The sequence below is a fragment of the Chiloscyllium plagiosum genome, unplaced genomic scaffold, assembly GCF_037043375.1.
Source record: "Chiloscyllium plagiosum isolate Xiang-an unplaced genomic scaffold, Cpla_swu_hap1 HiC_scaffold_36, whole genome shotgun sequence".
Taxonomy (NCBI): Eukaryota; Metazoa; Chordata; class Chondrichthyes; order Orectolobiformes; family Hemiscylliidae; genus Chiloscyllium; species Chiloscyllium plagiosum.
The window spans coordinates 11,825,590-11,838,023 of record NW_028270174.1 but is presented as its reverse complement, the minus strand read 5'-3'; the positions used below and the strand labels follow the sequence as shown (position 1 = coordinate 11,838,023).

At 44.0% G+C, this 12,434-nt stretch overlaps 1 protein-coding gene across 3 annotated transcripts in view; it reads right to left on the bottom strand.

Moving 5' to 3' along the window:
• Positions 1-12,434, bottom strand: part of fam13a (family with sequence similarity 13 member A) — a 223,677-nt gene that overhangs the window by 53,312 nt on the left and 157,931 nt on the right. For all 3 annotated transcript variants that reach the window (XM_043674376.2, XM_043674377.2, XM_043674375.2), the window contains one exon: positions 4,750-4,791. In XM_043674376.2, the coding sequence (XP_043530311.2) occupies positions 4,750-4,791 (42 nt within the window). The remainder of the gene's footprint in view (positions 1-4,749; positions 4,792-12,434) is intronic.

The following is a 12,434-nucleotide window of genomic DNA, read 5'->3' as shown; positions in this document are numbered from 1 at the left end:
CTAATCCCACTTTCCAGCAGTAGACCCAAAGCCCTGAATGTTACGACATTTCAAGTGATCATCCTAATATGCTTCTAAAAGGTATGAGGTTCCCAGGCTCTATTGCCCTTCCAGACAGTGCATCCACGTCTTGCCAGCGCAAGCCTGGACACTGAATGATGCTGAACCTGGTGCAATCAACAGCCCATCTCCCCCATCAGTCCCCATAATGGAGGGAAAGCCACTGATGAAGCAGCCAAAGGGCCATGACACCAACTTTGGGCCCCCCTACCTCCCGCAGTGACGTCCTGTGCCCAAGGTGACTGACCTTCAACAACCATCTCCCTTTGCGCCAGGTCTGACCCCAGTCAGCGCAGAGCTCTCTGCACCCTCTTGATTCCCACCAACTCCAGCAACCCTGGAGAAGGTTTGTAGCTCAGGTTGAGGTTCTGGATGTAAAATACACTTACATCCAGAACACTGGGACTCCCAGGCGCCACTCTTCTAGGTCGATGTTTTCCAGGGAAGGGTCAACAGCTGACCTCCCATCTCCAGCTACCTCATCCTCCACTCTTGCTGCCATTGGTTGTCCGATCAGCCTATCCTGCCCTCCCATCATTCAGAAACCAGAAAATACTTCCTTGTCATTGCTTGGTACATTTTCTTCATTGCCAATAAGCGTTCATCTTCACTGACACAAGGGTTGAATGTAACAATGTGTTTGGTCAAATGTCTTCATCAGGTGGAGTGCTGCAACTTGTGAATGTGAAAGGAGAGAGAGTTACACCTGACTGAATGTGACAAAACAATGACTGTGCCGGTTGTGCTCAACAACAGTCTAAGCAAGGTGGAGGTAACCAGACTGTAACAATTTTTTCCATTAAATGTTAAACTAATAAGGTCTGGGAAAATGCGGCAATTTTAAAACAGCCTGCAAGATTCTTTGCAAATTGGCATCTCTGGTGACTGTTAAATAGCACGATCTCTGCACAGATACTCCAGTGCGACATTGTCTCAGAATGAATCACGTATATTTTCACTGAAACCAAACAGGATTCAGTAAGTTTAGGGAGGGGGGGAAATTGGAAAGTGACTGGAATGGAGCAAATCATTCCCTATGCCTTGCTGCCACTTCTGATATGGGTACCCTAACTGGCAAGGCTGCTCAATACAACCTAGAATATGAACAAGGAACAACATTAGACCACTTGACCCTTCAAGCCTAATCCACCATTCAATAAGATCATGCGTGGTTTGATTTTATTCTCAACTGCATGTTGCTGCACAAAAAATGAAAGAACTGCAGATGCTGTTAATCAGAAACAAAAACAAAAATTGCTGGAAAAACTCAGCAAGTCTGACAGCCACACAGTAAAGTCCCCTCAGGACCTTAGACCTTTCAATTAACGAACTCCTGATTCTTCTAAATTCCAGAGGATACAGATCTAGCCTTTCATCATGAGGTAATCTGCTCATTCCAGGCAATAGCCCAGTAAACGTTCTCTGATCAGCTCCAATGTATTAACACCTTTCTGCAGGTATGGTGAGCTGTAGTGTACACAGTACTCCAGATGAGGTCTCACCAGTGCCCTGATAGCTTCTGTGTGGGCGGAGTAGTCCAGCCCAGCCTTGTACCTTGTATAGTCTACTTTGTTTTTATGTGAACAAGGAACTTGACTCTATCAAGCTTAGACGACTTTCTGCATCACCGTTACAACTGACCTTTACCTTTCTACCGAGGGGGCATATTGCACATCGGATAAGGACCTAGCTGTCTGGAGGCCTGCTCATCAACGGTGGTTCAAGAAGAATAGACTTTGCTGTGAGTGCCCTTAACAATTACCACTGACTGCATTTCCAAAAGCTGTTCACAGGCTGTGCAACACTGTGATGTCACAGAACCTCTACAGTGTTGTAACAGCTCATTTGGCCCATCAAGTCCATACTGACCCTCTGAAGAGCATCTCACCCAGACCCACATCACCATATCCCTGTATTTCCCATGGCTAATCCATCTAGAGTACATCATTCATAGTCTGACACGATGGGCAATTTACCATGGACAATCCACCTAACCCATACATCTTTGGACAGGAAACCCACACAGAAATGGGAAGAAGATGCAAATTCCACATGGAAAGTCACCCATGGCTGGAATTGAACCCCAGGTCCATGGTGCTGTGAGGCAGCACTGCTAACCACTGAGTGATCCTGAGGGGTGAATTGGGCAAGGTGAAAACAAGTCACATTGTCACACTCTGTGGTTAAAATGAGAACCTATGTTCAGGCAAACATGGTGTCTGCAATATAATGCCTCCTCTTTCCAAAATGCCAGAGCACATAAAGGGGACACCAACCTTGCCAGCTGAAATAGCAGCATTTGTGCCAAGAATCTTCAAAGAAATTTAATTTCAGATTCAAAGGGACCACTGGCCTAAATGGACCTGATACTAGTCCCAAATAACAACCTGGATTTACAGATATTTGTAATCAAATTGTTCAGAGATGGTATTACACACCACTGGAGCAGGTGGGACTTGAAGCCAGACTTCCTTATACCAGAGGAAGGAACAATACCACTCCACCAGAACAGCACCGGCCTGCATTCGTCTAGCGTAACAAAACATCTTGATACTCTTCACAAGGGCATAATCATTGCAAAATGGAGACTGAGCACAAGTAGATGTTAGGGACAGCTAAAAGCTTACCTGAAGAGATAGTTTTAAAGGAATATTTTATAAAGGAGTTGAGGGGGATGAGGTAAGTTCCAGAGCTTGACATTTGAAGACCCACTCACCAATGGTAAAGTTCATCAAGGTATAAAGAGATTTTCAACTAGAGGTTGAAGCACGAGTTGATCTAGACCACCTAGGGGAGGTATTGGGGCCAGATGCTGGTGAGTGGGAAAAGGCTGAAATTTGTGGTACATCAACTGCTGCCCAAGCCTGACAACAAATGGCCTTCCACCAATTTGGATCCCACTGAAATATATGATGCCCAGTATTCTAAGCCTGTCAAGCGAAGGCTGGCTCTCCCATACTGGCTCAATCTCACCGGTCTTTGTTCTGCAACATTGCCACAGGACCTATTCCTGCTCACCTCAACTGGTTCTGCCTTCACCTCACGGTGGAAAGCACCATAATGGCAGGGCCTCAAGCCTGTGGGATGATGTGATCTGACATTCCTCAAACTCCCCCTCACAATCAATACTTGGGATCAATGTCTTTGCAGGTGATTGGCTGTGCTATAGGAAGATGCCAGGTTAGAGACTGGCAAACTGGAGCTGTCCTCAGTTCTACTCATCAGAAATGGTTAACTCTACTTTTGGACTTCAGGAAGCTTCTCACATTAACGTAGTACCTCACTTTATAGGGGAGTCGACGGCTCTATGGTATTATCACTGGACTATTAATCCAGAGACCCAGGTAATGATACGGGGATCTGGGTTTAAATCCCACCAGGGAAGATGGTGGCATTTTAAATTCAATACAAATCTGGAATTAAGAGTCTAAGGATGACCATTATCAATTGGTGGGGAAAAACTCATCTGGTTCACTAATGTCCTTTAGGGATCTGTCTTCCTTACCTGGTCTGGCCTACATGTGACTCCAGACCCACAGCAATGTGGTTGACTGATAACTGCCCTCTGAGCAATTAAGGATAGCCAATAAATACTGGCCTAGTCAGTGACGTCCTTAGTCAATGAATGCATTTCTAAAAAAAAACTGAATGGAGAGATTGTTTCTGCATCCAGTTTTATGTAACAGTTTGCAATGAATAAGGAGAGACAGTACGGTAAATACTCAATGACCATGACCAGCAAGCAATAAGACAGGTGTTTGTGGGGAGTGGAAAAGTACTGTGACTGGCAACAAGTGACCCTGGGACTAGGTCAAACCTATTTTGTTGACTTACTGTCATCCAAATAATTTCCATGGCATGTTTACACACAACATTTTTAGTTAATTTGCAAATATTTTCAGAGCCATGAAAAGAGGGAAAATGAAAGCAGTTTAGTTTACTAGCAGGACTGGTCAGACTCAGGCAGGTGCAAAGAAATGGTTGACTATCACAAGATGTATGATCAGAAGTAGGCCATTCAGCCCATGGAGTCTCTTCCACCACTCAAGAGATCATGGCTAATCTGATAATCCTCAACTCCACTTTCCTGCTTTATCCCCAGACCCCGATTAAGAAATCCTTCTATCTCAGCCATGAATATACTTAGTGACCCAATAGCCAAACACAGTAAAGAATTCCAAAAATTTATTGCCCTCAGAGAGATTAAATTCCTCCCTCGTTACTGGGATTATGCCCTCTGGTCCTAGACTCTCCCATAAGGTGATGGAACTTCCCTGCACTGACTGTCAATATCTCCAAGAATTGTATCTGCTTCGATATGGTCTCCTCCCGCTTCTAAACTCCACCTCAAAGCACTGATGCCTTCGAGCTCCAAACTATCACAACATGGTGGGAATTCATGGATAATGGAGTGGTGGTGGTGAACCCATGATGTTGCTGCATTAGTAATCCATAAACTCCAGGCCAATGTGTTGGGTTGTGAGTTCAAATCCCACTATAGCAGATTATGAAATGTGAAGTTGCTAAAATCTGCAATCAAAAAGCCAGGCTAATGGTGGCATGTAACTCCTGTGAGTTGCTGAAAAAGCCCATCTAATTCATGAATACCTTTTAGGGAAGGAAATCCGTTATTCCCACTGGTCTGGCTGACTCAATGGAACTCAGGAGAAACAATAGCAGAGAACTTACCTTAAATAAAACGGTGACATTGGCCGATCAGCATCTTGCGAGCTGAAATACAAAATAAAACTCGTTTAAGGTAAGCAGCCACTGTGAACTTGTTCAAAGTTAGGGTTAGTGCATGATTTGGAGAGGAACTTGTACATGACGGTGTAGACATGCGTCTGCTGTCGTTGACTGTGAGACAGAGATGGCGTGTTTGGAAGGTGCTGTTTCAAGAAACTTGGGTGTTTTACTCCGTGTAACTTGTAGATGGTACAGGGCCTGGGTCAGAGGGATACTGAGGCTTGGAGCTCCAGGTCTCTGCAGTATTTATATTAAGGAGAGGCCACTGAGCTTGGGCTGGGGTGAGGGGAAGTAATTTGCTGGGATTGTCAGGGTGGGAAGGGAGGCATTGTTCTTGGGTTGGCACTGGAGGGGGGGGGAACAGAACAGCCCCTGGTCTTCAGATCTCTGTCCCTGATTCGGAAGGGTACACATTACTGCCATTGTGTACCAGTCAGTGGTGAAGGGGATGAGTGATGAAAGCAAAATTGTCATATAGTTTGATAATCTTTTTATCAACCAGACATCTTGGTTATAATTGTCATCATTTAAATCTATTTTGATCTCAGCAGAAAATGATAAATAAATCAGTTGAATGTTAACCTACTGGCTTTGCCTTTGAACGTCACTGGATTAATTTCTATCAGATTTCTGGTCTGGTACATCACCAGGATATCAAGAGGTGGCTCAGTTACCAAACACACACAAAACCTTTCTGCTGATTCAGTGATGGTTAGCAACCTCTCAGACTGCCGACAAAGGGTTCAAAAATTGTGACAAGTTTTTAAAAAGATGTCAAACTCCAATTTCATTTGGCTTGATAAAACGTTCTGCCATGATGTTTGACAGTTTAATTACTTTGCAGCATTTTGAAAGTGCACCACATCTGTATAAGTCTCAATTCTAACAAAGGACTCAAAACATTAACTCTGCTTCTCTCTCTCTCTCTCTCTCTCCCTCCACAGATGTGAACAGAGCTTCTGAGTTTATCCAGCACTTTCTCTTTTTAATTCAGATCTCCAGTGTCTGCAGCATTTTACTTTCATTCTAATGTTGTGCAATGTTATCAACTTCCTTTGGCTGGCTTTGCTTGTTCAGGAACTGCAATGCTGGATGACGGAGAATCTCTGTATTATAAACTGTACCATGTTGGCTTCAGACACTGACCAACATGTTTACTGTCTGCATTTTAATCAAAGCACAGCTTTTTCGAACACCTTAGGATTTCATAGTAGGAGCGTTACAGCAAGAGGAAGTGAAACAGGCTTTATTTTAATATTCGAGAAGAGCCAGCCTTATTGTACACTCCTCAGTGGGACAGAGCAGTACACAAACAAGGTGAATTATGGATCTAACGGGGTTTTGAATTCTGTTGGTGACAAGACTATCTTAAGCAAGTGGCATCACACAGCAGCAAAAATACTAACTTTATCTAAACATTTTAAAGCTGCACGTAGTCTACCGGGATACCGATTAATTTTAAGGCTATGGTTATTTCCACAACTGCAGGGGTGGCCACACTCAGAACTCAAACTCAATGCCAGAGATGGTAGGGATGTGTGGTCATAGCACTATACCCTTATTTCATTTGGCTGCTTTGAAGCCTCTGAAATGAATCACAGATTCAGAGGAGTGCCCCGAAAGAGCCCTCGGTGCCTCCCTACTGCCTCCTTGTGGGGCCCACTCCCTCAGCAAAGTGTTGAATGGGCAAGAGAGAGAGGAGGGTGATGAGATGATCGGTGATGAAAACAGCGAGGGGGTGAGACCAAACATGACGCAGGGGGGTGACCAGGTAGCGATGGGGTTGACCCACTCGGACAGTGAAGTGAGGTGGTGACCAGATGGTGAGGGGGTTGATCACTGGGAAGATGAGGGGATGGATCGCAGGGACAATGAGGGGGGTGTGACCAGACGGTGAAGGGGTGGATCACTGGGACAGTGTGGGAGCAGACCAATAGGTCAATGTCGGGGTGATCAGCAAAACAGTGAGGTAAAGTTTTAAGGAGTTGAATAAATACTCCTCCATCACGTTGTGTCAGCCTTGGCCTGGTCTGTAGCTGCCTGCTGCTGAGTCAGGATGTCATAGGGTCAAACAAACATTCCTGAGATTGGATTACTGATTTGATATGATTTATTCATTGGCACGTATATTTTGTTACAAAACACAATGAAAATCATTGTATAGTGCTGTCACTCTACTGCACCATCTTAAAACACAAAAAAAAACCAAACCAGAAATATATTAAAGCAGAAAAATAAAGGGAGTTGTATTTGAAGACCTCTTGTACAGAAGAGGAACTTCATCATTACATAAGTTTTTTTTTGTAACTAAAAATGGCACCAGATTGTGGCGGTAAAACACATTTCACCGTACCTTTCGAGTTATTAGGGCAGCACAGTGGTTCAGTGGTTAGCACTTCTCCCTCACAGCACCAGGGACCAGTGTCTGATTCCAGACTCGGGTGACTGTCTGTATGGAGTTTGCACATTCTCCTCATTTCTGTGCAGGTTTCCTCCGGGTGCTCTGGTTTTGTCCCACAATCCAAAGATGTGCAGGTTAGGTGGTTGGCTATGGGCAATTGCCCATAGTGTCTGTGGATGTACAGGCTAGGTCATGGGAAATACAGGGTTACAGGGATGGGGTGGGCAGATTTGCAGAGGATCAGTGTGGATCTGATGGGTTGAATGGCCTGCTCCCACATTGTTGGGCTTCTATGATCATTTTGCTTGCATTTTGGTACCATTGGTGGTGTAAATTTCAAAATGACTTCACCAATGGATGTACAGAAAACCAGCACCAAGCCAGAATGAGGAAGCATTAAGGACAATGTGTTGGCACTGGTTCAGTTGGTAACACCTCAATCTCTGAGGCAGAAATTTGTGGGTTCATTTCCATTTCAGAGATTTATGTCACAAATAAAGTTGACTGCTCCAAGGCAGAACTATCCAAGATACTTTCTCTCAAATGAGATATTAATCGGAGGCTGTATCTGCCCTGAATGATGAATGTAAAAAATTCAAATGGAACTATTTCAAAGAGGAGTTCTGGATGTAGGTTTGCTCGCTGAACTGGAAGGTTCATTTCCAGACGTTTCGTCACCCTATTTGGTGACATCTTCAGTGGGTCTCTGGGCGAAGCACTGTTGATAATTCCTGCTTTCTATTTCTATTTATATAGAGACCCATTGAAGAGGTCACCTCGTAGGGTGATGAAACGTCTGGAAATGAACCTTCCAGCTCAGCGAGCAAACCTACATCCAGAACCTCAACCTGAACTACAGTTCTCTCCAGTATCCTAACCACAATGTATTCCTTAATCGAGTGAATCCTTAGAAGAGTATAAAGGAAGTAGGAGTATACTTAAGAGGGAAATCAGTAGGGCAAAAAAGGGATATGAGATAGCTTTGGCAAATAGAATTAAGGAGAATCCAAAGAGGTTTTACAAATACCTAAAGGATAAAAAGGGTAACTAGAGAGAGAATAGGGCCCCTCAAAGATCAGCAAGTCGGCCTTTGTGTGGAGCCACAGAAAATGGGGGAGATACTAAATGAGTATTTTGCATCAGTATTTACTGTGGAAAAGGATATGGAAGATATAGACTGTAGGGAAATATATGGCAACATCTTGCAAAACGTCCATACTGCAGAGGAGGAAGTGCTGGATGTCTTGAAATGGGTAAAGGTGGATAAATCCCCAGGATCTGATCAGGTGTACCCGAGAACTCTGTGAGAAGCTAGAGAAGTGATTGCTGGGCCTCTTGCTGAGATATTTGTACCATCGATAGTGCCGGAAGACTGGAGGTTGGCAAACGTGGTGCCACTGTTTAAGAAGGGTGGTAAAGACAAGCCAGGGTACTATAGACCGGTGAGCCTGACATCAATAGTGGGAAAGTTGTTGGAGGGAATCCTGAGGGACAGGATGTACATGTATTTGGAAAGGCAAGGACTGATTAGGGATAGTCAACATGGCTTTGTGCGTGGGAAATCATGTCTCACAAAATTGATTGAGTTTTTTGAGGAGATAACCAAGAGGATTGATGAGAGCAGAGTGGTAGCTGTGATCTATAAGGACTTCAGTAAGGTGTTCGACAAGGTTCCCTATGGGAGACTGATTAGCAAGGTTAGATCTCACAGAATACAGGGAGAACTAGCCATTTGGATACAGAACTGGCTCAAAAGTAGAAGACAGAGAGTGGTGGTGGAGTGTTGTTTTTCAGACTGGAGGCCTGTGACCAGTGGAGTGCCACAAGGATCAGATGATTTTGATGCGAGCATAAGAGATACAGTAACGCAAGTTTGCAGATAACACCAAAATTGGAGGTGTGGGTTACCTCAGATTACAACAGGATCTTGACCAGATGGGCCAATGGGCTGAGAAGTGGCAGGTGGAGTTTAATTCAGATAAATGCGAGATGCTGCATTTTGGGAAAGCAAATCTTAGCAGGACTTATACACTTAATGGTAAGATCCAAGGGAGTGTTGCTGAACAAAGAGACCTTGGAGTGCAGGTTCATAGCTCCTTGAAAGTGGAGTTGCAGGTAGATAGGATAGTGAAGAAGGCGTTTGGTATGCTTTCCTTTATTGGTCAGAGTAATGAGTACAGGAGTTGGGAGTTCATGTTGCGGCTGTACAGAACATTGGTTAGGCCACTGTTGGAATATTGCGTGCAATTCTGGTCTCCTTCCTATTGGAAAGAGGTTGTGAAACTTGAAGAGATTCAGAAAAGATTTACAAGGATGTTGCCAGGGTTGGAGGATTTGAGCTATAGGAAGAGGTTGAACATGAACATGCTGGGGCTGTTTTCCCTGCAGTGTCAGAGACTGAGGGGTGACCTTATAGAGGTTCACAAAATTTGAGGGGCATCATAGGATAAATAGGCAAATTCTTTTCCCTGGGGTCTGGGAGTCCAGAACTAGAGGGCATAGGTTTAGGGTGAGAGGGGAAAGATATAAAAAGAAACTTACGGGGCAACGTTTTCTACACAGAGCATGGTACATGTATGGAATGAGCTGCCAGAGGAAGTGGTGGAGGCTGGTGCCATTGCAACATTTAAGAGGCATTTGGATGGGTATACGAATAGGAAGGGTTTGGAGGGATATGGGCCGGGTGCTGGCAGGTGGGACTAGATTGGGTTGAGATATCTGGTCGGCATGGACGGGTTGGACCGAAGGATCTGTTTCCATGCTGTACATCTCTATGACTCTAATTAATACATACAAAATTGACTATCTTTCGGATTGCTTTACTACTTTTAGAAGCTTGTTGTGTATACATTGGATGCCAGGTTTCATACATTACAATCATGATTATGTTCCACATAAGTGGTTCATTGGCAGTAATATGCTTTGGGATACTCAGGTTTGTAAAAGGTTTTACAGAAATGCAAATGTGTCTTTATTTTATAATTTTACAGCAGCTCAGTAAAGTACACATCATTCAATATCACCATGTTATAACTTCCAAATGAGATTTTTACACTTTAGTACTGGGGATCTCTTTCACCGTTAGTTATGAAAACACATCAAATATCCCCCAAATAAGATCATTTGTCATGTCTATTATTATATAGAACTTAATCCTGTGGTTTAGATTAGATTAGATTACATTACATTACAGTGTGGAAACAGGCCCTTCGGCCCAACCAGTCCACACCGACCCGCCGAAGCGCAACCCACCCATACCCTTACATTTACCCCTTAACTAACACTATGGGCAATTTAGCATGGCCAATTCACCTGACCTGCACATCTTTGTACTGTGGGAGGAAACCGGAGCACCCGGAGGAAACCCACGCAGACACGGGGAGAACGTGCAGACTCCACACAGTTAGTCGCCTGAGGCAGGAATTGAACCAGTGTCTCAGGCGCTGTGAGGCAGCAGTGCTAACCACTGTGCCACCGTGCCGCCCACAGTTTACAACTGTTGTTTCACATGACTGATCTTTAAAGTTCAAAACAGCAGCTCTTTTGCTTGACAATTCCTGGCTGAGGTTTTGGTGTGGAGATGCCGGTGTTGGAGTGGATACAGTTAAAAATTACACAACACAAGGTTATAGTCCAACAGGTTTATTGGAAGCATTAGGGCTCTGAAAGCTAGTGCTTCCAAATAAACCTGTTGGACTATAACCTCGTGTTGTGTGATTTTTAACTTTGGCTGAAGTTTGTTGCTGAGGCAATCCAATGGAGGAGAAATTCACCTACAAGGAATGCCTATAACCAGGAACTGAGAACATGCAACTGAAAGCACACCAGATTGACATTCACAGATTGCAAAAAACTTTGACCAAACATTCGACAGCATAGGTTTAAGGTGAGAGGGGAAAGATTTAAATGGGATCTAAGGAGCAACCTTTTCATGCAGACGGTGGTGCTTGTATGGAATGAGCTGCCAGAGGCAGTGGTGGAGGCTGGTACAAATACAACACATAAAAGTCATGATTTGGAGGTGCCGGTGTTGGACTGGGGTGTACAAAGTTAAAAATCACAACACCAGGTTATAGTCCAACAGGTTTAATTGGAAGCACAGTAGCTTTCGGAGCGGAGCTCTTTCATCAAATGGTCTTCCAACTGATCAAGGAGCAGCACTCTGAAAGCTTGTGCTTCCAAATAAACTATAACCTGGTGAACTTTTTTAACTTTGTACACATAAAAGGCACCTGGATAGGTACATGAATTAGAAGGATTTAGAGGAATATGGGCCAAATTCTGGCAAATGGGACTAGATTAAGTTAGGGTATCTGGTTGGATGGACGAGTTGGACTGAAAGGTCTGTTACCGTGCTGTACAGCTCTATGACTCTAAGTCATAGCATTGTGCCGTCACTCTGTTTCTATCCTGTAGTTATAAATTGCAAGCTCAGTTGTGGGAGCTTGCTGTGTGCAAATGAACACCTGTATTTTCTGAAGGTGAAGGACTTCCCGAGCTGTGTGACATACCTTGCGATGCTTTGAGGTGAGAATGGAGGCAAGTTATTTCTTCATCTTTACCCCTATGAGATGAGCACCTCCAAGTTAAAGTGGGGGTGGGGTGGGCGCAGGGAGCGATGACTTTGTTGAGAAATTCAGATGAGGGCACAAACTTGGAGTGGTTCCTGAATGCCACCTGAAACTCAAGACTGAATTACAGTCGTCTAACGTTGTCCTCTCAGCCATAAGTTACATAACGGGTGCTGCAGGCAAACATGAGTATACATGACATGAAAATAAATCTAATTTCTTAAGTTACATGTATTTCAGGGGCGGAGGCTGGTGCTACTTGTTGCAAGAACATTTGAAATTGATGCGCTCCTTACTAGCATTCTATAAATCCCCAGTGGTATGCTAGAAATCAATTGTGGAAACACTCCTCCTCATTGAGAGAACTATGAGGAGATAGAGGCTATGGGATTTAAGGCAGTGATTAAATCTGTCTGGAAAGGGTGAAACTCACTCTCTGCTGTACAATATCCTGAAAAACCAAAGAATCCTCTCCATACTACGAATATAGAATATAAATTAGAATTAAGTATAATATTGCAATCCGAAACAAAACCAGAAATTGCTGGAAAAGCTCAGCAGGTCTGGCAGCATCTGTGGAGAGAAATCAGAGTTAATGTTTCAGGGCCAGTGACTCTTCTTCAGAACTGGAGCTTTCTTCCATTATCTTCGCCTCC